This window comes from Xenopus laevis, chromosome 5S (assembly GCF_017654675.1).
Source record: "Xenopus laevis strain J_2021 chromosome 5S, Xenopus_laevis_v10.1, whole genome shotgun sequence".
In the NCBI taxonomy this organism is placed as follows: domain Eukaryota; kingdom Metazoa; phylum Chordata; class Amphibia; order Anura; family Pipidae; genus Xenopus; species Xenopus laevis.
The window spans coordinates 1,261,248-1,288,129 of NC_054380.1; the positions used below are offsets into that span (position 1 = coordinate 1,261,248).

General features: G+C 37.7%; 1 protein-coding gene across 8 annotated transcripts in view; it reads left to right on the plus strand.

Annotated features, from left to right (window-relative positions):
• LOC108717620 (EH domain-binding protein 1) overlaps window positions 1-26,882 on the plus strand; it is a 160,779-nt gene that overhangs the window by 15,597 nt on the left and 118,300 nt on the right. For all 8 annotated transcript variants that reach the window (XM_041564169.1, XM_041564171.1, XM_018264831.2 and 5 more), the window contains exons 3-7: window positions 5,611-5,668; window positions 10,514-10,609; window positions 11,361-11,414; window positions 19,260-19,441; window positions 25,396-25,535. In XM_041564169.1, coding sequence (XP_041420103.1) covers window positions 5,611-5,668; window positions 10,514-10,609; window positions 11,361-11,414; window positions 19,260-19,441; window positions 25,396-25,535 — 530 coding nt within the window. The remainder of the gene's footprint in view (window positions 1-5,610; window positions 5,669-10,513; window positions 10,610-11,360; window positions 11,415-19,259; window positions 19,442-25,395; window positions 25,536-26,882) is intronic.

Consider the following 26,882-nt stretch of genomic DNA (forward strand, 5'->3'; position numbering starts at 1 on the left):
CATTTATAAAGTCTGAGAATTAAATTCTCCATACCGTGGCTTTATTCCATGGACATCAACAGCCAGTACTGAGAAGTGTGGCGAAGCATTCGCTGGAGATTACCGAAATGCTGGAAAATGGCGCCCATGAGCTCCACCGCGCTCACTCTGCATTAGCAGTCAGTAATACTACAGGAGACACAATTCTAGGGTAACAATTAGCGGCGGGCCAGTGGGGACTTATCACAGACTGGGGGGTTCAATTCTCCTTTAAGGTATGAGGAACCAAATTACAGAAAGATCTGTTATCTGGAAAACCCCAGATCCCAAGCTTTCTGGATAACATATGCCATACCTGTACCTGAATGGTCAATGAGATGCATAACTCTGGTATTGGAGGAAATTATAATGTATTTACTGCACTATTTATGTTTCATGCATTTCACTTGGTTTGTGAAATTTGCAGAATTAAATGCAATGTCCAATTTTCAATATATATATTCAATAATATTACATATTTTAATACTTTGCTACAGTGTTAAAATGAGGAAACCTAACATCCTCCATGGCCATGATAAACTCTCCTGTGATCCGGGAGAGCCTGCCTTAAAGTGATACTGACACTAATGTACATTAAAAGTCTCCCACCCAAAGAGCAGGTGGCTGCACAAATGGGAGCACACACTCTTTTAATAAAGGTCAAGACAATTAAAACTCTCATGCTCATTGTTCTCAAAATTATATAGTGAATAAAGTAGCCCCTCTTGTAAAATATAAGGATATTATAAGTTACCAGGGAGTTTCATGACCATATAAAAGTACGAGGCCGAAGGCCGAGTGCTTTTATACAGGTCATGGAACTATGAGTCCTGTGACAGAAATGACATCAGAACTCACCGTTTATAGCTGATGACATCACTAGTCACTGTTTATAAGGATATAATTTACAAGCTACTCATAACGCTTGTGTATTATAGAATGTATCGAAGGATGCACACAGCTATCCTCATTACTGTCATTAGAGACTCATGTGGTTAAAGGAAAACTATACCCCCCAAACAATGTAGGTCTCTATAAAAAGATATTGCATAAAACAGCTCATATGTAAAAATCTGCTTCATGTAAATAAACCATTATCATAATAATATACTTTTCTAGTAGTATGTGCCATTGGGTAATCATAAATAGAAAATTGCCATTTTAAAAAATAAAGAGCCGCCCCCTGGGATCATAGGATTCACTGTACTCGCAAACATACCAACAAACCATACATGTTAGGTCACATGAGCCAATGAACAGACAGAGTTGTGTCTTTTGCTTCCACACTTCTTCCTGTTACAGTTAGAGTTGTAGTATTTCTGGTCAGCTGATCTCTTACTGTTACAGTTAGAGCTGCAGTATTTCTGGTCAGGTGATCTCTTCCTGTTACAGTTAGAGCTGCAGTATTTCTGGTCAGGTGATCTCTGAGACAGCACAGAGACCATCACGAAATGGTGGCTCAAGGCAAGAGATGTAAAAGGGCAAGATTTACTTAAATATATATTCCAGTTTGGTAAGATTCTTTAATATGCCACTTAATATGATATGAACTATCTGTTGCTTAAGTGTTCATTTTGGGGGTATAGTTTTCCTTTAAAGGGATACTGTCATGGGAAATTTTTTTTTTTTTCAAAATGAATCAGTTAATAGTGCTGCTCCAGCAGAATTCTGCACTGAAATCCATTTCTGAAAAGAGCAAACAGATTTTTTTATATTCAATTTTGAAATCTGACATGGGGCTAGACATTTTGTCAATTTCCCAGCAGCCCCCAGTCATGTGACTTGTGCCTGCACTTTAGGAGGCACAAGTCAGTTACATCTGTTTCTAATCAATGTAACTGAATGTGTCTCAGTGGGACCTGGATTTTACTATTGAGTGTTGTTCTTAGATCTACCAGGCAGTTGTTATCTTGTGTTAGGGAGCTGCTATCTGGTTACCTTCCCATTGTTCTCAGCTGGGAAATTGACAATATGTCTAGCCCCATGTCAGATTTCAAAATTGAATATAAAAAAATCAATTTGCTCTTTTGAGAAATGGATTTCAGTGCAGAATTCTGCTGGAACAGTACTATTAACTGATTCATTTTGAAATTTTTTTTTTCCCCATGACAGTATCCCTTTAATGTTGCCATCACAAGTAGCTAACCCTACCCCTAGCCCTGAATGAGAAAGATACCAACAAGAAATAAAATAAGACGATTAATAAACATTCTATTTCTTTGAATTGAAATAATAATAATGTGACACTATAGAAATATATTTTAGTTTTACTCCTAATATTAAGGCTGCACTTTTATAATCCAGAGTAGAAAGGAGCACAGTTTTGATCATATTATGAAGCTTGAGGGTTTAAGCATTTCTTCTGCATGGAATTTTGTGAACCGCCCCTCACTACACTTGGGAAAAGCATTTGGCATTTCTTCCAAGAATAAAATTCCTGGGAAATATCCAGCGTCTTTGGCTGAAAGTCTGCACAGTAATGTCTTACAGCTTTACTACATTCAATTCTGTTATCCCTGCTTGAGTTCCAGGTTCACTGCTAATACTTCCCATCACTTGTGTGAAGCACATGGAATCTCACTGAGCACAAATCCTACAGGGCTTCAACAGTGCCTGGCAAACCTACTCAAATATTACAGATCCATTTACTAAAAGATTTTAGTAATTGTATTTATTGTATATAAAGTATAGGTTCATAAATATCTAAAATATATAGGCAAATTGATCAAAATGATGCAATAAATAAATAATATATATCTATATATAAATAGAGAGAGAGAGACTGACTCATGATATGGGGAAAAAGGTGAAATTTCTCATATTTAATTTCACCTTTTTTCACCTTATTATGAAGTCCAGGGGGTATATTTATCAAAGAGTGAAGTTAGTGATCACCACAGTCCACAAGTGTGAAATTCTACCACTCTCCATTCATTTCAATAGGCTTTTTAAAGACATATTTATCGAATGGTGAACTTTCACTTTCACCCTTTGATAAATATGCCTTTTAAAATGCCATAGAAATGAATGGAGAGTGGTGGTATTTCACTCCAGTGGACTGTGGCGATCACTAACATCTTTGATAAATGGGAAAGCCATCTTCATTTTAATCAAATAATTACAATTTTTATTTTTGTTTTGCCCTTTTCTCTGTAATAATAAAACAATACCTTGTACTTGACCTATCTATCACTACACATCCAAATGTCTGGTTCATTCTCTTTACTTTCAAGCACCGTGGGGGTTATTTATCAAAGGTTGAGTAACATGAATTTTTTTAAACTCTAATAAATTTGATTTTATTCACAATTCGAATTATATGTTATTTATGAAAAAAGTTTGTACTGCTGCCCTGCATTGATATACGTTCTGTGTTTGCTTCAGAATGACTACTATAGTTTATATAAACAAGCTGCTGTGTAGCCATGGGGGCAGCCATTCAAGCACAGGATACACAGTAGATAACAGATAAGTACTACTATAGTTTATAGAAACAAGCTGCTGTGTGGCCATGGGGGCAGCCATTCAAGCACAGGATACACAGTAGATAAGATAAGTACTACTATAGTTTATATAAACAAGCTGCTGTGTAGCCATGGGGGCAGCCATTCAAGCACAGGATACACAGTAGATAACAGATAAGTACTACTATAGTTTATATAAACAAGCTGCTGTGTAGCCATGGGGGCAGCCATTCAAGCACAAGATACACAGTAGATAACAGATAAGTACTACTATAGTTTATATAAACAAGCTGCTGTGTAGCCATGGGGGCAGCCATTCAAGCACAGGATACACAGTAGATAACAGATAAGTACTACTATAGTTTATATAAACAAGCTGCTGTGTAGCCATGGGGGCAGCCATTCAAGCACAGGATACACAGTAGATAACAGTTAAGTACTACTATAGTTTATATAAACAAGCTGCTGTGTAGCCTTGGGGGCAGCCATTCAAGCACAGGATACACAGTAGATAACAGATAAGTACTACTATAGTTTGTAGAAACAAGCTGCTGTGTGGCCATGGGGGCAGCCATTGGACAGTTGGCTGCATAGTAGCTCTGTATAGCACATTGTCTTTTCTGCTGATAGAACCAAAAGGGGCCAATATAACAATGAATACAGATAAATTCAAAGTTTAGTTACATTAAAGATACACCCCGCCCATATGTAATAAAAGGCACTAAATTAGCCCATAGCAACCAATAAAAAGTTAGCTTTTAAACATGTGACCAGTAAGTTCTACCTGCTGATTGGTTGCTATAGGTTACTGCTCCTGAGCAAACGTATTGCCTTTAATTACATAAGCTCCTAAGTGTTTAGAATTAAAGAAACAAGTGGGATGATTTATTCCCCAAATATGTTTAAAAAAAAAAATCAAAACTTTTTTATTTAATGATCGGGTAAGTTGTTTAAAAGTATGCTTAGTATGAAAGATCGTTGCGTTGTATACTTGAAAAACTTACTATGCCACCCAGAATTGCCTTGATTTGTGAAGGATACTCACAATCACAATTTAATCTTAAAGGAGTCAGTCTACTGTTGATCCATTTGTCTCTTCTCTCTTGGCAAGGAGCTTGCACAGCATTCCAATGCTTGAAAACACTCCAAACAGTCCTGAGAATCACATACCTTTCTCATTCTATTCAGTCTCATAACCGTCTTGACAATCAAAGAGAGAAGAAGAGCTCAGGAAATAAAAGGGGGTCATGCGTGACCAAGAACTACCCGAAATCAGCTCGATGCACGAGACTCCATGCAGGGAGACAAGTATTTTATTCTGAGCACATTTGAGTCATTTTAATTATGAAAAAAGGTTTACTTAAAAGGGAAAAATCTGACTTTACACTTTAATTTTAGAAAAAACTGTCACACATAGAATATAGAAAGTAATTGGAAATAAATTCTTTATTTCTGGTGATCTATCTGAAACCAACTGAACTGAAAAAAGTGTTGGAAGATGAACATCCCCTTTTATGTAAAATCTAGATGAAATGGAGTTTGTGGAAATGGGGCAAAAGTGGAATCTCCCCAGTGGAAATCTTATAAAAATCTTATGTTTTCCTTAGGGTTAAGCTGCCCATAGATGTTGAGATTTTTAAAAGATCAGATCCTCATCGTGAGACCACGATTTTCTCAGAACGATCGTACGAATTGACCATCAACTAAAAAGACCAATTTGTCAGGAAAACAAAGGGGAGCTGCTTGGCCCTGCAGACATACATACATTGCACTGGGACCCACAAAGATTTTTTGACCTGGCCGATCAATTTCCTGACAGATGTCGGCCGAAAAATCGTAAGATGTACGATCGTTCGAATCCCACTAACCGCACGATAATTTCGAAGGATTGGTCGGACTTCCCTAAAAACGGTCGTTCGGCAAGAAGAATCGTCGCGTCTATGGGGAGCTTAAGGGTCTAGTGCAGGTTAGAAAATGAAAGAACTTGTTGGTTGTTTTGGGTATCTGCACCAGTTCATTCGTCAGTAACTATGTTAATAAAACTGCCCCTGAATTTTCTTACTTTAATTCTCAAATAATTGCATATATTATGAATGAATTATGATTTTGCTTTTTTTTGCATTTGTAGGCAACCTGACAAATTAGTAGTTGTGTGGACCAGGAGAAGTCGAAGGAAATCGTCAAAGGTGAGCTCAATAGATTGGCTTGAAACCATAGTTTGTGTAAAGTCTTAACACTCTGAGATTTGTAGCTGCTGCTCCTTGTTCCCAATGGATATGTTCATTTGCATCCCACTGGGCAAAAAAAGATGGAGGGTTTGCAGCACCGAAATGAATCTGGTTGTTGCACCTCAGCCTTTAATTATAATTCATAATTATAATGAATTCTTGTCATTATTATTAATTCTCTAGACATTGACATTGGGATGGTGCCCAGTGAAGAATTCAAATGAACATTTATTAGTGGTGCACTGGCAGTGGCTGTTCATCATCTTCTTCAAGACCATCTTAAAATAATATAACAATCAAGTCACAACTAATGACGAGTGCCATGAGGATCATTTGTTATGACAGTTGTATGTTCTGGTTTGTTCAGCTTCATTCTGTCTCTGTTTGTTTTGGCCATCACTGTCTCCTTGATTTCTGTTCACAGCAGTTGCATCCGTTTCATGTTCTTCCAATTTGTTTCGTATCTTTTCGATCTTATAGAAGTGTCAAAGATCTTCCCGTTTCAGCAGTGTCATCTTGAATCCCCATAGTAGTCACAACTGCAAAACTAAGTTAGAAAAGATGGATGTATTTCTTATCAGATCTTGTTTGCCTGTGATGAAGAGCTTTGTAATTGTGTCTAGGTTGTATTTGTGTGTATATATTACTTTCCTATTTCATTTTGTCTCATTGTGTTCCCATTAGGCCACCTCTTTATAAACATTGAGTCCCGTTTGTCCAAATAAACATGGGAATAACCGCTGTTGTTACCTAGAACTGTGTGCTAGTCATTGTAGTGGCTGACCTAGTTTCACAGAACAAAACTAGAACCTTACTCAGATTGACCTTGTTCTTAGCCAGTGGTCCCTAACTTTTTATACCAGTGAGTCACATTCAATTATAAAAAGTTGGGGAGTTGGGAGCAACACAACATGAAAAAAAGTTCTTGGGGGTGTCAAATACTGCCTGTGATTATTTGATAGTGGTATGTGGACTTACAGTCTAAAGGGGGTTTTGTTTGGCAATACATCTGGTTTTATGTAACCAAAAATGCCTGACGCAAAGATCCACTTGTTTGGCAACATCGCCAAATGAGCGGATCTTTCCCCAATATGCCATTAACAGGCATGGCTATATCGGGGGTAATCTGATTGTTTGGTATGGCCGAACGATCAGATTACGATGTGCCATGGGCTCCGGCGGGATCGGTCGGGTCAAAATCAAACCTGACCAAGCGACTGATCTCCGCCGGACGAAAGATGTCGGCACACGCCACACACGATCCGAAAATCATATGAATCCTCGATTCGTACAATAGGATCTGTGTGTCTATGGCCACCTTAAGTCTTTACTTACCCCTTGGTGCAGATTCTGTCCAGTGGAGTTCACGGGCGCCAACTTTTTCTCTTCGGTAATCTTCGGGAAGTAAGTGCCGTATCGGTGCATGCGCAATGGGAGCCATTTTCTGTGTCGCGACAACTGCGCATGCGCAGAAACTCATGGAAATTGCCAGAGCACCAGAAAACGACCTGAAGATGGCTGAAGATGGCACCCGTGAACTCCGCTGGACAGAATCTGCACCAAGGGGTAAGTAAAGACTTAGGGGCATTTGCCCGGGGTAGCAGCTAGCCTGGGGGGGGAGGGGGGGGTCTATGTAGGGTAGGGGGTTAGGGTTTTTTTAACTTTTAGGGTTGGCTTCTCCTTTAAGTGGATGAGCTAATCAGCCCCTACTGTGAAACGGTGGATTAGTCTTTTAAACAGGAAAAAAGGTGATCAGGATAATCTATATGACACAAGAGGTTGTCCCCAAAAATGTGATAAAATGGTTGTTCTGAAACACTTCTTCATGTGGAGCCATTGAATTGTCCCTTCTGTGTAGTAGATTGCTTATACTGTATGTATTGATATATTCTATTACTGCTGCACCAAATGGGGATGTAGTACTGTGTTTGTTTATTACATACCTGGATTTTATGGTGACCTGGAAATTACTTTTTTTTTTTTTTTTTTGAGGCAAGTCCTGTTTTTTTTTTCCTGGATTTGGCACTTCTCATACCTTTCTAAATTGACTTTGCTGCTCCTTTTTTTACAGCACATTTCTTGTCTAAAAGACCTGTCACTATTCTGACCCACTTTATATTTCATTTGTAATATCTCACAAATACCAGAGCATTCTGTTCTCCTTGCTTCTTGTGTGAATGATTATTCTTTCCTGGGAATTTCACCTTTGAATTACATTTTAGTCTGAAATAAACTAACAATTCTAACCTTTCAATTAGTCTTCACTAAGTATTTTCTTAATTCTGCCTATTTCTGGACACCAACAGAAAAAGCTGTAAGACTCCATTGATCCATATGAGCAAAGAGCAATAGGAATAGGAAAAGGTATAAGCTATTTGTGTGTTAGAATAAAATGCAATATATGTTCCATCACACACACTAGTCTTGCACTACAATTACCGATATTACTGATAACTGTATCTTAACCAGGGCAAAGTTTTATAGTCTGAACATTTAAGTACTCACAGATGGAGGTAAGTTAATTATTAGTTTGTATTTGATGCTGGAAGGTCAGATGTATGTACTGTTGTGGTGTTGTGCAGAATAATAACACTATTATCATTTCTTATAAGAGACTTGCAGATTTACTTGGCAGGATGGTGCAACCTCTTGGTGAATGTTTGCTTATGGCCCTTGATACCCCTCATCTTAACATAATGGAAATGTTTTGCTATCAGTAGCTGAACCCCTAAGAGCAGCGGCTCTCAACTTTTTCCACCAAAACTTTAAACACAAGTATGGAACCTGTTATCCAGAATGCTCAGGACCTGGGGTTTCCTGCATAAGGACAAAAAGTTACCTAGAAGAGGAGAGTTATTGCAGGCAACTAATCCCCTTGTGTGTTCTTCCATTAATTTGAATCACCATACCTTACGTCTACTAGAAATCATTTACATTTTAAATAAACCGGCGAAAATTCGCCAGCGATGGCTTCGCACACATCGCAACACTTCGCCAGGCGTAAATTCGCCTGGACAACGCTAATTCACGGAGATCCGAAGTTGCGCACAGGGTACCGAACGCTCAGCAGATCAAAGTTACGCTAGCGTTGGCTAATTAGCATACGGCGTGCAGTTAAAGTACAATGGCTGTATATGCTGCAGCAAATACATTAAACTACACAAGCCCAGGGAACCTTAATAAAATTATATAAAGTTGTTATAATGCCCTATACATGTGCCCACACTATAGTTTAGGTGCCATATAAAGGGTACCGCATAAAAATAATTTACAATCTTTTGTAAATTAGAAAAATGTTCAACTTTTTTTTGAGGAACTCCTGTCTACTCTATTGCACTTCGCCTGGTCTGAGGTGGCGAACGTGACTCTGGCAATAGAGGTAACGGTCAGTAAAATCAAAAACCTAGTGAATTTGCACAGTAACACTCTTTTGCCAGACCGAAAATTCGCCTGGCGTTAGAGTGCGAAGTTGCGCCAGAGTCGATCTCCTTGGTGAAATTACGTCAGCTACTGTTAGTAAATCGGCAAAGTGCCAAAATGACGTCACAATGGTGAATTTTCACCAGCGTTAGACACTTCGCCCTTTAGTAAATTTCCCCCTAAGTGTTGAGTCCCCTTATAGGTCACCCCTGCATGTTTACTGGCACTTGCAGGTACACCTTGTTCTACAAATTGCCGGCTGCAATGAATCTCAAACAGCCCATTCAGCTGCCTGGCTTTTCAATCATGAACCTTACAATATAAACATTAATAAAGAGCGTTGAAATGATATGTTTTATTGTGAAAATGTTACAGTAGAGTTCACGCCACCTTCTGCTCTAGGCCCAGGCTCTTTTGATTTACAGTGAAACCTCAATTTTACATACCCCGAATTAACATTTTCCTGCATTTTACATCATTTTTTGTGGTCCCACCAATTTATAGTTGATTTCATTGGGTGCATTTCCCTGATTTTACATCATGTTTTCCCCGGAGTTTTCTCCTGGATGTCTCAATAAAACTTAAGTTAAAAAAACCCCTCAAAAAATGACTTTGTCCTCTGTTAATGTTGTTGTTCGTAAAATGAAAAGGTTTAAAATACTACCCAGATGCATCTGTCTGAGAGGTCTCACTCATGTCCCCCATAGACACACTAAGGGGGTTATTTATTAAAGTCTGGATGCCAAAAACGCCAAAAAAAAAAATCAAGCTTTTTTTACTATAAAATCAGAATTTTTTTGAAAAATAATAAACTCGAATATTTGGGATTTATTATACCATGTAGATGGGTAAAGTCTGAATCTGAAAATCAGGCATCTCAGACCTGCTGAGGTTCTATACAAGTCAATATATGTCAGTGGGAAAGTCCCGAAGATATCCTGACCTGCGCTAGGTTTCGTGCAAAAATTCAAAGATTTCATGGTTTACGTGCGAAAATCGGATTTGAATATTAGGACGATTTTTTTCCCCGCACTGGAATTTTTCGAGAAAATTTATAAATAATGGGAAATAACCTGTGTGGATTTGGTCGGAGTATATTCCGTCCAGTTAAGCAATATAATCCTTTTAACATCGTCTTCATCAATACCTGCAATCTTGCTATTTGTTAATTTTGCTATTTGTTAATTTTGCTATTTGTTAATTTTGCTATTTGTTAATTTTGCTATTTGTTAATCTTGCTATTTTGCTTTTGAGACTATACCTTTGATAGAAAGATATTAATTAGCATTGCTCAAGATGTGTTATTGTTTCCGACTTTCATATTGCCTGTTTTTTTTCCTTTTCTTTCTATTATTTTACATCTATGGTTATCTTAAATTGTAGGCTCACAGCTGGCAGCCTGGCATAAAAAATCCTTATCGTGGGGTTGTTGTGTGGCCAGTTCCTGAAAATGTTGAAATCACTGTGACACTCTTTAAGGTAAGTTAGAATTGATTTGCAATTCATATTCATTGAGGGTTTTTTGTCCTAATTTTCAAAATATTGGCAATTTTTACAATGCTAATATAATGACCTTGAAACAACAGTGTCATCTGTTGATCTGTCCATTCTTCCCATGGTTGGAGCTAAGGGAATATTGAAGAGACACGTGCCTAAGGCACAACTGTAGGGGACACTGGCCACATCCTACTTCTCCTTCTCACCATTCCCCCAAGGCTCCTCTCTGGTGCATCGAATTTGGGAGAGTCTTGCTGGCATCGAATAGAAGTGATGTGGAAGTGGCAATTCGGGTCTGGGCCATCCTTGGGTGCTGTATTCTGTAGGCCTGGTTCTTCCCACTAGCCTGACAGTGGAGAAAAGTTTTTGAAGAAGAGGAGTCTTCAGAATTTATGTATGGCAGTGTCCGAATAACTCCACAGATTCAAAATTACATTGAGATCAGGGTTGATTATAGCACATTAAGGATGATACAAAACACAGCTAAATGCTGCAAGAGAAATGGTTTTAATCTTCCAAAAAATCTGGAGCTTGGGATAAATGTATAAGTGATAAAATTGAATACTTTCACAACCTTAAACACTGTAAAAAATATAAAAAATATCATACAGCAAAATTTCAGTGTAGGAATTTGTTTTTCAGTAAAATGAAAGAATTGAGTGGCTCTAAATACTTCGGCAAGGAATGTGCATGAACTTAGACCATCTCAGTAACATCTCATTTCTTTTCAAAGGATCCCCATGCGGAAGAATTTGAAGACAAAGAATGGACATTTGTAATAGAAAGTGTAAGTAAAATACATGTTTTAATGTTAATATATCCCACCATCTGTTATCTGAAAACCCCTTCTTCAAAAGACCCTGAAAGGGATTGGCATTTTCATAGAATTGTATACAAGTATGGGATGCGTTATTCAGAATGCTCGGTACTTGGAAGTTTTCCGGATAATGAATCTTTCCATAATTTGGATCTTTATATCTTAAAAAAATCATATAAACATTAAATAAAGCCAATAGGATGGTTCTGCTTCCAATAAGGATTAATTATATCTTAGTTTGGATCAAGTACAAGCGACTGTTTTATTATTACACAGAAAAAGGAAATAATTTTTAAGTATTTGTATTATTTGGATAAAATGGAGTCTATGGGAGACGGCCTAAATGTTTGTTTCTTATCACATTCATAGATGCATCCCAGCAATGTTTACTGTATATAATATAAATGTGCAGGAAATATTGTTTGTGCTTTACCTTCCAATACAGTTCTGTTTATTTAAGGCTTTTAAACAACACAAGGCAACAAGGGAACAAACAATGTGAAACCCTAGGCTTATAGTAGTTATCAGTTTTCACTGCCTGAATAATTGATACTAATGCCCAAAGTTGCATTATATACAGTATATTGTGTTTGTCCTGTTTCAACCAGATTCCTGATTTAGTTTGGCAACGTTTTATTCCAGCTGAATCTGTAGTATCCCTCCCATCTATATATGTGTGCCTATGTACTAACATTTAAACATCAATATTTGCTCAAATTGATATAAAACTGTATTTTTGCACAATTGTTTTTATGTTTTAACTCACCCAAGTGTTTCAGGCACCTCATTTCACATGTATTTCACGAGTATTTCATGTAGGACGGGGGTCCCCAACCTTTGTTACCCGTGAGCCACATTCAAAAATAAAAAGAGTTGGGGAGCAACACAGGCATGCAAATACTTCCTGGCGAGCCAAATAAGGGCTGTGATTGGCTATTTGGTAATCCTTATGTGGACTGGAAGCCTACAGGAGACTCAGTTTGGCAGTACTCTTGGTTTTTATGTGATTCCAAGCCTGGAATTTAAAAACAAGCAGCTGCTTTGAGGCCACTGGGAGCAACATCCAAGGGGTTTGGGAGCAACATGTCGCTCGCGAGCAACTGGTTGGGGATCTCTGACGTAGGGTATTGGTTTCAGGTGGAAAGAGGTGCTTTAACTTTCCCCATGATGTTAGTACAGGTATGGGATCCGTTATCCTTGAACCCTTGATCCTTGAAATTACACAAAGGCTATCTCTCCTTGTTGACATTTTTAAAAATGATTTCCTTTTCTCTGTAATAATAAAACAGTATGTTGTACTTGTTCCCAACTAAAGGTGGCAGCTTACTGGCCCATGTATGTGTCCCTCCGACGGGCTTCCCCGATTGAAATCTGGCAGAAAGTCGGCCAGATGTTGATCGGACGGGACTAAAAATCCCGTTGGATCGTGGACCGCATTTGTTGATGTAGGCCCACGATCCGACCGCCCGTTTACCCATCATTGTGATCCAATCACCTCAAGGTGGGCATAACGGGGACAGATCCGCTCGTTTGGTGACATCGTAAAACGTGCGGATCTCTCCGTGTCTGGCCACCTTAAGATATAATTAATCCTTATCGGACACAAATCAAGCATATTAGGTTTAACGTTGAAATTATTTTTTAGTAGACTTTAGGTATAGTGATTCAAATCCGGATATCCAGAAAACCCCAGGTACAAGGGAAAAATTAGTTAAATTAAAATCAGTTGGGATCGTATTAATGATAGGGTAGTTGTGTTGGTGGAAATGGCTTCTTTTATGAACAGATAATCTGCAGGCCCGGATTTGTGGCGAGGCCTGTCCGTTTGCTGAGGAACACTGGGGACTCACAGCTACCCAGTACTCTGGCTTGTGCGGGCGGTGGGCACTAGGACTGCGTGGCCTATGGGCGCCCGCGATACCAATCCGGCCCTGATAATCTGTTCCCAAGTTAGTTTGTGCTGCAATTGAAACTGAAGTTTCAGAATTGTTTTTTCTAAAATAAAAACGATACAGAGTTCCTTACTCCTCTTTATTAGCTCTGACAATGAGAACCTCCAGAAATAAAAGCTGAAAATCGTAATCTAGTGTATGTTTTGGTGATGATAAATGGTCCAGAGGCACCATCTAGAGGAGTCTTTATGAAGTGCTCTAGGAGAGAAATCTGAATAGGAATGGTTAGTGGCTTCTGTAGTCTATAGAAGAAAGATTGTGGGGTTTGAGTAGCTGCACAGCTGATGGTGCACATTCAGAATTCCTAAACATTTGCTGGGTGGGTGACTGACCTTCCATGAAATGACATGACATGGCCAGTGCTCATTGTTTTAAGTAACTTGTTGAGCTCAGGCTGTGGCCAATCAGATGACACCCATTGACTATTTGATAAAATGCCCAATGTTAATACAAACAGGTGTCAGGTCAGTAGACAAGTGTCTGTGATGTGAGTGCTCGTGTTGGTTGACTGCAGTGATGGTATCATTAGAGACTGCTGGGATTTCTACACTGACTGCCAGCAATCTCAAGTGCCACATTTTGTAGGGACTTTGCTCAAGGTAAAGGAGAGGAGCAGAATGAATGTATATTATGTTCTATAGAACTGATTTACCTGCCAAATGGTATAGCGTGCAGTAATAGGAACACCTTCTTCAAGGGCTTTAGTTACCATCCATATCCCAGTTAGTTGGTTTTTGTGGTGTTTTTGTGCAACTGTCCTACAATGTATGGTTAAATGCTTTTCATTCATGACATTTAGGGGCAGATTTACTATGCTCGAGTGAATAGTTCGAATCCAAAAATATTCTAATTTCGCAATAATTCGATAATTGAAGTACTGTCTCTTTAAAAAAATCCTTCAACTCAATACTTCGCCAAATAAAAGCTACCGAATTCAATGTTAGCCTATGGGGACATTGTAGATAGGTTTTGGGCACTTTTTATGATCGAAAAAAAATCATTCAATCGATCGCTCAAAATCGTTTGAACCCTTTGCTCTAAAATCTTTCAAATTCGATATTCAATTCGAAGGATTTTACTTCAAGGGTCGAATTCAAGGGTTTTTAAACACTCAAATTCAACCCTTGATAAATCTGCCCCTTAGTGTCACCTGGTGGCTATCTTCTAAAATGCATTGTGAAGCATAGTCGTTTCTATTATGACATTTATTTGTAAAGCAGCCAACATCGTCCACAGCGCTGTAGTTAACGGTGCATAATAACTGGGGGTTATTTATCAAAGGTCAAATATTTGAATACTGTGAATTTTTTTAAACTCGAATGAATTTGATATTTTTCACAATGTGAATGGTATATTATTTATGAACATCTAAAACTCGATTGAATAGTCCCGATCCGGAAATTTTAATTGAATTCAAACTCTGAAAAAAATAAAACACGTCAGATATTGCGCGACATGGTCGTTATTTTGATGGTGAAACTTTGCGAAAAATTTTGCGCATTGCTACTATTAACATCTTCATCTTCTACTTACTCTGCATCAGGGAGGGGGGCTAAGGTTGAGTTTTCATTAGTTGGGGAGTATACTTCTCCTTTAAAAAGCATGTAAAGTCTAAAATAGAATAAGGCTAGAAATGCTGTATTTTGTATACTAAACATACACATGAACTTACTGCACCACAAGCCTAATAAAACAAATAATTTATGCTTTCAAAGTTGGCCACAGGGGGTCACCATCTTGTAACTTTGTTATACATCTTTGCAAGACCAAGACTGTGCACATGCTCAGTGTGGTCTGGGCTGCTTAGGGATCATCATAAACAAAGCTGCTTGAGTTCTGCATGGCTGGGAAGTAAGGCGGGGGCTCCCCCTGCTGTTCATAAGTATGATTGTTTCCCTGCAGAGCAGTTAGGGACCGTCTGACAATTCCTATCCACAGCAGTAAATGAAGGGAGAATTTCACTGCATACAGTCAGGTTTCTTATAAAAACGGTACATATTTTTTAATTAAAGTATATTGGAGATAGGTTTCTTTTTCATTAAAGAAAGTAAAAATGGGATTTTATTTTTTGCCTTTACATGCCCTTTAAGAGGGATCCTGTGAAAGAATAAACTTTATATACCCCATTCTTACAAAACAAAGTATCCGCAGAGTACGGAAAGCTTCTTGGTTAGATTTGTGCTTCAGATTGTTGTTAGTGTTGAGCTGGTCACACACAGGCTGATAAAGCTGCTGATTTAGAGCCTCCAGGCAAAGTTGCAGCATATTGACTGGCTACAGGACTTTGATATAATAATCAGACTGATATAAATCACATCAGATCAGATTACATTGAGGCAAACTGATGTGATAATCGCACCACGGATCTCTTGCCCCCACAGGATATAATTTATCCTTATTGGAAGAAAACCGACTTATTTGGTTTATTTAATGTTTACATGATTTTCTAGTAGACTTAAGGTATGAAGATCCAAATTACGGAAAGATCTGTTATCTGGGGACCCCCAGGTTCCAAGCATTCTGGATAACAGGTCCATAACAGGTCCCATACCTTTACTGCACTGCATAATTAAACCTACAGGTTTATTTTATCTGTGCTCTGACAACTTTTGATGTATTGTGTGACATTTAAATGGCAGGGGTGAAAATTGCATTTTAACAGAAATACACAGGTTTGAAAGCATTGCTCAACTTTACCCCTATATATCTAACTGGCATTACAATCGGCACCCCAAATACCTGACATCTGTCTCGTATTCTGCAGGACGTGCATACAGTAAGAGGGTGTGGTGGAATGCTTAAAGTAACGAGGCTTAAAAGAATTGTTTAGTATAAAAACTGGGTAAATAAATAGGCTGTGCAAAATAAACAATGTATCTAATATAGTTAGTTAGGCTGGAGTGAGTGGATGTGTAACATAATAGCCAGAACACTACTTCCTGCTTTTCAGCTCTCTTGCTTTCCACTGATTGGTTAGCAGGCAGTAACCAATCAGTGACTTGAGGGGGGCCACATGGGACATAACTGTTGCTTTTGAATCTGAGCAGAATGCTGAGGATCAATTACAAACTCACTGAACAGTTATGTCCCATGTGGCCCCCCTTATAGTCACTGACTAACTCAGAGTTAGAGAGCTGAAAAGCAGGAAGTAGTGTTCTGGCTATTATGTTACACATCCACTCACTCCAGCCTTTATACATTACATTTTTGCCTAATTAACTATATTAGATACATTTTTTATTTTGCACAGCCTATTTATTTACCCAGTTTTTATTTTTATACTGAACTGTTCCTTTAAAAACAGTGTTTGTCATTCTCTCATACACTATTCAATTGATGCCTTTCAAATTGTTGGCTCTCCTTTCAAATCTATCCAGAGAGAGTTGTTTTTCTCTTCAGGTTCTTGAGACAGTTACATGTAACTTTATCTCTACTTCTCCTTTAGCTTTTATAAGGACTTTATAGTAATAATCCTTTCTTGCTGACACCCAAAATAAGTGTTTCTTTGTACACTGAATTTAGCAGATTTTTTTTATCCTGTTACAGAAAACCCCATCATTTTTCTGGTAGCGCATACATTATACCATATAAACTTTGGAGCCAATGGATAGTCAGCAGTTTTATTATCTACTTTAGGTGAGACTTTTGTCCTTTATAAGTTCAAATTTTGCATCTGCAGAAACTTTTACTAACCTACTGTAGGTGCTTAATTGCACAGGAGCAGTTACCTATAGCAATAAACCCTTAAATGTTTGGGAAACAAAATAAAGAGTGAAATACCTCTGGCATCCTCTAGATGGCAGCCTATGATTTCTTCTTGCCACCCAAAACTGTACAGTGGGAACATGAGCAAGCAGATAATATAAATGCAGCCACAAAGTATCCGGTTAATATAGAGATGAAATAAATGCAGCACCGGGCTAAGCTTTCCTGACCCTTCATAAGAGAATGGAGTGAAAAGGGAAGAATACGCTTTTGTGCAAAAGGGAGATGATGAAATTCAAGATCCACATCCACATAATCTAATGGCTCAGTCTCTGAAATGTTAATCCCTGAGTAGAATTATTTGAGCTTGTCAGGCAGGTAGGTCTCTGTGAATGTGTGATGTTTAGGAAAACTCTATTGAAACTGCCACTATACATAAAATGCTGAGTAATGACATTCGCAAGATTAGCTGCTCAAAATGTCGTCCACAAACAGGATCGTTGCACAATGAACGCCGGGGAAGTCTTCACGTCAAAAGGAGATAAAAACTTCAGTTGACGGGAAAAAAAGAATTATCATCAAAAAAAAAGTCAATATTTTGGGCTGTGAGGTCTCTGCCAAGTGATTTTTAGTTCACTTAGAATTGTATTTGTCTCCTTTGCTTGGACATAGTAGCCAGTCATTTCTCACACCTCAGTGATGTCCCATATAAGCCCTGTGTTAATAATGGCGGAGTCTCCATAATCGACTATCCTATGGCAAATAAATAATAGTTGCCCTATTTTGACAAGTTCTCTGGCTTGTGGGAACACAATCATTAAACCAGATATGTCAGTTATAGTGTAGCAATAAAGTGCAGCAATAAACTAGTTGTGCCAATGAACCCTTATTCCAAGTCATATATTATTTTTTTATTGCTTTTGACACACCTTCAGTAAATTGTATGTGTTTGTGTAGATGCACAGACAGGTAATCGGGATGGCTCCCCTTGGTGGCGCTTCCCTGGTTGTCTATGAAGATACATCTGAAGATCATTTGGTGAGGCTGCCAAACCACTAGAGCTTTGTTCTGCCATGTCCACCTTGAGCTTCATAACATTGGTCTTCATTGCTCCTCAGGCCAACGATTGCATCAAATATACACAATAGAAGGAAAGAAATGTGCTGTTTCTTATGACAGAGGCCCCTAGTGCTGAAGGGTGGAGAATGCTCTTAATAATTAAACTCGGGGGGACAATAGGTCCCATACACATAACCTACTTTGTTCAATGCTTTACAGTTTACCCAGACAGCTCTGATTACGGAAAGAAATTAGCATCAGTAAAGATCCAAACTTTAGTACAGGTATGGGATCCATTAACCGGAAACTGTTATCCAGAAAGTTCTGAATTATGGAAAGGCCGTCTCTCATAAACTCCATTATAATAAAATCTTATAAATAATCAAAATCTTTTAAAAAAAATGATTTCCTTTTCCTGTGTAATAATAGAACAGTAACTTGTACTTGATCCCAACTAAGATATAATTAACCTTATTTAAAGCAAAACCAGCCTATTGGCTTTATTTCATGTTTATATGACTTTCTAGTAGACTTAAGGTATGGAGATCCAAATTACAGAATGATCTGTTATCCAGAAAACCCCAGGTCCCAAGCATTCTGGATAACAGGTCCTATTCTTCTACCAAACTAAGATATAATGAATCCTTATTGGAAGCAAAACCAGCCTATTGGGTTTATTTAATGTTTATATGATTTTCTAGTAGACTTAAGGTATGAAGATCCGAATTACAGAAAGATCCATTATCCGGAAAACCCCAGGTCCAAAGCATTCTGGATACCAGGTCCTATTCTTCTACCAAACTAAGATGTAATTAATCCTTTGTATTTAGGGTTCATTTATATTTTCTTAAAGTGTCTCTATCCTCTAAACGTTGTGTGATTGTCATTAACAATGGGACTTATTAAAATACTAATGACATTTTTTAAAGGTCCCTTTTTTTTGTACAGGCACTGGGGTGGGTCTGTTTTCAGCAGTGTGGCCTCGCTTTTTGACCTCTTTTCTAGCAGTTCTTTATAAGAAAACCGGAACCGTTTACAGCACTGAAGAGTTTATTGCCTTTTCAAGATAAAAAAGCAATATTTATTTATTTATTTCCAGGAATCTTCTTCTGGTCGGAGAAAAGCTCTAGCAACCAGCAACATCAATATGAAACAATACGCAAGCCCAATGCCCACGCAGACCGATGTCAAACTGAAATTTAAACCTCTGTCCAAGAAAGTGCTTGGTGCAACGCTGCAGTTCTCTTTATCCTGTATTTTTCTACGAGAAGGAAAAGCCACGTAAGTTTGCGTTTAAAAAATAACGAACACATTGCTGCAGTGATTAGGCTTGTTCCTCTGTGTAGCACGGAGCACCACATGGAGTAAAGTCTTTTTCCTGAAAAGTCCACATTTTTGGAATTTTTGCCTGAAATATTTGGAATTTCTGGCTAATTCCAGTGCAGACCACAGAAACTTCCAAATAGGATAGGAGACAAAAAGGAACACCAAGAGCCCCAATAGTGTAATATGTTTTAACAAGGAGTAATGGTAGAGTAAACAAGTTAATACTCACAAACCAGGGTTACCGCTAGGCAACCACTGTATAGGCAAGTGGGGAAATTATCCTGACCCCACTCAGGAATAAGAAGTCGCTCTCTGTAAAAGAAGAAAGTGGGGATGATACCCCTCCACTCGGGGTGGACTCGATATGGTAGTAAAACAAAACAGAGGCGCCAAAAGGATAAAAATAGCTAAAAGCACTTAAAAACCCAATGGGTAATTCAGAGGAGGTAGTAATAAACTTACCTCCTCCAAGCAGACACCAACAAAAGTGGTAATTTTCAATAGTAGTTTATTCACAAAACTGTATTGCAAAACGCGTTTCGCAGGCATTTCCTGCTTCATCAGGCAATATGGAGCGGGAGCAAAAACCAACTAAAAAATACAGAGACAGGCAAATTTATAAAATATTATTATATACAGCTGTTCAGATTATGGGTAAGTGTGCATACTAAGTGATGCCCTTGGGCCAAGGATATGGGAGGGAGGGGAAACAAGGGGAGGAGAAATAGTTCACAGCATGGGAAAACAAGTGCTGATGGACATGGGGGATAGGCTACTAGTATATATTATCTAAATTGGGAACCAAGTATCTTGGTGGGAGACATAATAGGGGACATACAATAGTAACATAATAAAGAATGTAACCTAAGGTATATTTAAAACCAGGGGATGTAAGCACAGATGACTAAACCAACAAAAGAAATCAATGAAATTAAGATAAAGTGAAAAAAACTTACAGTGTCTTTATATAAACACGCCAGGCGCCTCTGTGCTGCTTGAGGACGCCTGAGCGTGTTATATAGTGTGACTAATTAATGGGAAGTATGTGGGGGAAGGGAAAACAAGGGAAAGAGGAAAAATTCACAGCATGGGGAAGCAAATGCTGATGGATATGGGGAATAGGCTGCTGGTATATATTAGTCTAAATGAGAAACAAAGTATCTGGGTAGGAAACATAAATTAAACTATGTGGGAGACATAAATTAGTGAACTAAGGTATATTTAAAAACAAGGGGATGCAGCACAAATGACTAAAACAAGGGGGAATCAATAACTTTTAAGAAGGAATAGCTATAATCTTACCAGTGTCTTTGTATAAACACACCAGGCGCCTCTGTGCTGCTTGAGGATGCCTGGGCGTGTTATATAGTGTGACTAATTGGAGGAAAGACAAACAGGAGATGGTGTAGCCATATTGGTAGTGGAAAATAGATCGTGGTATAAACGACCATTTTGGTTGGGGCTAATAAAGTGTCATAACCAATGAAAATGCAAAGGAATGCATATAAATATATGAATATATACATACACACATGAAAAATACACACATAAAAAGAACCTGATATATGAATTCTAAACAGCATTGAATGAAAAAACCTGATGTAAAAACTCTAAACAGCGTTGAATAAAAATAATGTTAAAATATAAATACCTAGACCGATTATAAAAATAATGCATAAAAAAATTATGCAAAACTATGCAGGCTATAATCGGTCATAAAAGCATCAAATAAATGCAATAAAACTAGATAAATAGGCTACTAAAAGAGAGGACTAATAAAACGGAACAATATGGCATATGGAATATTATAAGACGAATTAATAGACTTTTTCTAAAACTTCATTGAGACCCTCAGGTACCAGGGTCCTGAGGGTCTGGATCCAGTACATTTCTCGTTTTTTTAAAAAATCAAAGGCTGCAGAATCTGCAGAACTGATGGAGTCGATAAGTGTGATAGAAAAGGTGTCGGGGCTGCTGTTATGTGCTCTGTGATAATGACGTGACACGCTGTGCATAGGAAATTTATTAATAATGTTCCTTTTATGTTGGCCTATACGGCTCCGGGCAACTTGTGTTGTCCTGCCAACATATTGGAGACGGCATGGACATGTTATGAGATAAATGATATATTTGGATTGGCAGGAGATGTGACTATTGATGGTATATTGAATCTTGGTAGTGAAGGATGAGAAAGTGGATGTATTGGTAACAAAAGGGCAAGCTAAACAACGGGAATGGTTACAGGAATATGATCCAGGTATAAGGGGAATAGGTCCTACTGGATTGTTATAATTCCTTTCACGTAATTTGCTAGGGGCTAAGATGTTGCGCAAACTGGGTGCTCGTCTGTATGTAATTAGAGGTTTTGTAGGTAACAAGGGTTTAAGGGTCTCCCACATAGTTTAATTTTATGTTTCCTACCCAGATACTTTGTTTCTCATTTAGACTAATATATACCAGCAGCCTATTCCCCATATCCATCAGCATTTGCTTCCCCATGCTGTGAATTTTTCCTCTTTCCCTTGTTTTCCCTTCCCCCACATACTTCCCATTAATTAGTCACACTATATAACACGCTCAGGCGTCCTCAAGCAGCACAGAGGCGCCTGGCGTGTTTATATAAAGACACTGGTAAGTTTTTTTCACTTTATCTTAATTTCATTGATTTCTTTTGTTGGTTTAGTCATCTGTGCTACATCCCCTGGTTTTAAATATACCTTAGGTTACATTCTTTATTATGTTACTATTGTATGTCCCCTATTATGTCTCCCACCAAGATACTTGGTTCCCAATTTAGATAATATATACTAGTAGCCTATCCCCCATGTCCATCAGCACTTGTTTTCCCATGCTGTGAACTATTTCTCCTCCCCTTGTTTCCCCTCCCTCCCATATCCTTGGCCCAAGGGCATCACTTAGTATGCACACTTACCCATAATCTGAACAGCTGTATATAATAATATTTTATAAATTTGCCTGTCTCTGTATTTTTTTAGTTGGTTTTTGCTCCCGCTCCATATTGCCTGATGAAGCAGGAAATGCCTGCGAAACGCGTTTTGCAATACAGTTTTGTGAATAAACTACTATTGAAAATTACCACTTTTGTTGGTGTCTGCTTGGAGGAGGTAAGTTTATTACTACCTCCTCTGAATTACCCATTGGGTTTTTAAGTGCTTTTAGCTATTTTTATCCTTTTGGCGCCTCTGTTTTGTTTTACTTCCAAATAGGATAGGGACCTCTCCCATTGACTTATATACAACCTGGGCAGGTCTGAGATGCTGGATTTTCGGATTCTGCAGCATTGGATTTAAAAATATCCCAAAAAATGTAATTTGTTTCCCACAAATTTAGATTTTATAGTAAAAAAACTTAAATTTTTTTAGTTTTTTGCATTCAGACTTAAAGGGCATGTAAAGGCAAAATAAAAATAAAATCCCATTTTTACTTTCTTTAATGAAAAAGAAACCTATCTCCAATATACTTTAATTAAAAAATGTGTACGGTTTTTATAAGAAACCTGACTGTATGCAGTGAAATTCTCCCTTCATTTACTGCTGTGGATAGGAATTGTCAGACGGTTCCTAACTACTCTGCAGGGAAACAATCATACTTATGAACAGCAGGGGGAGCCCCCGCCTTACTTCCCAGCCATGCAGAACTCAAGCAGCTTTGTTTATGACAATCCCTAAGCAGCCCAGATCACACTGAGCATGTGCACAGTCTTGGTCTTGCAAAGATGTATAACAAAGTTACAAGATTTGACCCCCTGTAGACAACTTTGAAAGCATAAATTATTTGTTTGATTAGGCTTGTGGTGAAGTAAGTTCATGTTTATATTTAATATACAAAATACAGCATTTCTAGCCTTATTCTATTTTACGCTTTACATGCCCTTTAAATAACCCCTTATAATGTTAATGCAGGAAAAACAAAATTTTCTGAGGAAAAAAATGGCTTTTGTGTGTCTCCCACAGTTTTTCTCTAGTTACACAGGAGACAAAATAACCCAAACACTGAAACATTAATTTCACTCTCTGCTCTTTTTTTAAGCTGTACATTGTTTGTTTGTATAGATTTATGTAAATTATTGTATTGTCAATCTCTGTATTTCCCCATTTATCTGTGCAGTTGTTTTGTGCATTTAATAATGTTCAGTGTTGTTGCCTAACAACGTTTAATTGTGTGCTATCCAGTAATCATCTCCACCGATATTAAAATTGGCAGATTCCTTGGGAGGCATAAAAAGTCTATTTGAGTGGCCAGTGTTGATGGTGTAGAAAGAAAAGTTTGGTGACAAGAGTGGATGGTATAGAATAGCAATCAGAGGCATTTATCATTAAAGAGGCAGCATTGCATCAGACAATACGCAGGTTATCATTTGTTTAATTTCTGAAAGCATTGCGCATAATAAAAAATACAAATACATTTATTTCTTTGCCTCAGTAACCGATACTTTTACAAATAATGGAATGTCAGAACCCTGCTGGGAAAAAAAACTCCCTGAGTCTAATGTACCCAGCACTTAGCCCTTAGCACTTAGCGTAGGAAAGCAATGTCTTGCTGCGATTACCTGTGACATTTTTCTTTAATCTATTTTTTTTTAGCTTCTTCTTTCCATAACTTGCTTTTAGCAAAATGTATTGAGTGACTGATCTTTGTTCATTTGGTTTCTTTCAAGGGGTACAGCATCCCAGTACAGCTTTTTCTTTATGACTAAAAGCAATTTGTAGCACAAAGGAAAATTTTGTTGGAAAACCAGATTTTTCAATTCTAATCTTGCAATGTTCCCATGTCCCGGTTTTTGTCTTCTATGGAATGTAAATGTATTTCTTGGTATTTACTTCCTGACCATCATTCCAGGTCTTTTAACTGTTGCTCTATTTTTATAACTTCATGGAAGAAGCACGACTTTTGATATTATAAATATTCATTTGTAATAGGGATGCGCCGAATGCACTATTTTGGATTCAGCCGGACCCCTGAATCCTTTGCGAAAGATTCAGCCAAATATCAAATGGAATATGCAAATTAGGGGTGGGAAGGGGGAAACATTTTTTACTTCCTTGTGTTATAACAAAAAGTCACACGATTTCCCTCCCTGACCCTAATTTGCATATGCAAATTTGGATTTGGTTTGGCCAGGCAGAAGGATTCGGCTGAATCCTAATCCTGCTTTAAAAGGCTGAATCCCGAACCAAATCCTGGATTCGGTACATCCCTAATTTGTTGACTGTTGAGTCTTTGTGTTTCTTTAAGTGGAATTTGCCCCAATTGGTCTTCACAATAATAAAATAGTAGCGCACTAACCACATACAGTTACAGAAATATTGTAACTAATTATAATGGCTACAATCGTTAAAGAATGGTATTTTTGTAATCAATAACAAGGGAAGAATAAAGACTGGCAAGAAGAGTATCTAAATATTCAAATACAGTAGGGGGTTATTTATCAAAATACAAATTTATTTAATTTATTTCTGAAATATACTCCGACCAAATCCACACGGGTTATTTCCCCTTATTTGTCAATACATTTTACTGAAAATTTCCTGTGCGTGAAAAAGCTCGAAAAGATTCGGATTGTACGAATTTTATGGAAATTTTGCCCGAAAACCACGAAATCTTTGGATGATTACACGAAACCCAGTTCAGATCAGGATATCTTCAGGACTTCTCCCATTGACTTGTAGACAACCTCAGCAGGTCGGAGTCAGACTTTTTCCATCTTTGGGGTATAATAAATCCCGAAAAATTCAAGATTTTTTTTTTCACATAAAATATGGATTCTAGTAAAAAAAAAAACCTAACATTTTTCAAGTCTTTTGCATTTGAACTTTAATAAATAACCCCGTAGGTGTATCTGACAGATAAATGTTTTTATATTGACTTTTTTCTTTTTATGGCTGAAGTGATGAAGATATGCAGAGTCTGGCAAGCTTGATGAGTATGAAGCAAGCTGATATAGGAAACCTGGATGATTTTGAAGAAGACAATGAAGAAGATGAGGAGAACCGCGTGAACCAGGAGGAGAAAACGGCTAAAATTACAGGTGAGCACTTGCCCAAAATAAACTAAAATGTGGTTTCTAGTATGAAAGTTGTTCATTTCTGTGCAAGTAATTAAAAGCATTCTTTAAAGACTGTGCCATTAAAATGGATCTTCTAGTCTTTGGGGCTGTGTATTCTACATCCTCATACCCTGTGTTAATGTATAATGGTTCCACCATTTTCTCCTGTGCCACCAAAATAACCAACATAAGCGAAAATCTTCGCGCATCTGGTTTCTGTGGTTTAAAGGGCAATTGACCTCAAAGAATGAAAATGTTGTTTTAAATAACAAATTCACACAAATTCAGAAAGGATTTCCAGTGTAGAATGGTAAAACTTAAACTAAATATGACTTACAACTGAAAGATTCTTCATGGTTGTTTGTAATTGGATCTAACTTCTTTTAGATTACTCAATATCACTCTGGAACCAACTGATGAATTTTAATATTTGGTTACCTGGGGTACAGAGTATTTTTCAAATTTTGTTTTCCCCTCCACCCAGAAAACACTAAGTCAAATGCCCCAAATTCTCTTCTATTGCTGGCATGTCAAGGATGGATTCTCAAGAGATGAATGTGCATATTTTGAACCAAAAATTGTCAGTATATAGAACGATTTCCATTGCCAAAAGCGAAGGATAATTTTAAGTAATGTAATTTTGCATTTTGTGCACAAACTCTTGTTTGATAATAAATCCAGTAGGCCTAAAGGTGGCCATAAATGCACAGATAATGTACAAAACGCATTTTCGTCCAGTATTCGGGGCGTGTATGGTGGGAAAAGAGATATTGACAGAAGACATAAATATCGGTCGACTCTTTGATCGGTGCTGGATGAAAAATTGTGATCGGGTGCCTTTGAAAGCGCCCAAACATCAGCCATTGTTAGTGCTGAATGGTCAGATACAGGTAGAATTGTATTGTTTCTACCTGTTTATCTGAAGATGCACGTGTGATACACGCTCTACACGTGTGTATTGAAACAAACAATCTTTTTTGGAAACATCTTTTCCAAGAAAGATTGTAATTGTTTTTGTCTATGGCACCTTAAGCCTTGGACCAATTGGTTATTTCCCTAAATCAAATGTAGTACGCCAATATTTCTGCCCAAAATACTCAACCCTGGCAATTATTTTTATCATGCATGAAACATATATTGTATTTAATATGTCAGAGTTCCCAGGGAAGGCTAAGGCTCTGCTCTCACTTCTACTCTACTTACTATCCATGTTGCCTTTAAAATTAGCTCTGTATTTATAGAAAAAACATTCCACTCACAAATATTAAAGCATAACATCTTAAAGATAGATTTTTCTTTTTAACCCAAACAGGAATGCAAATTGTTTTG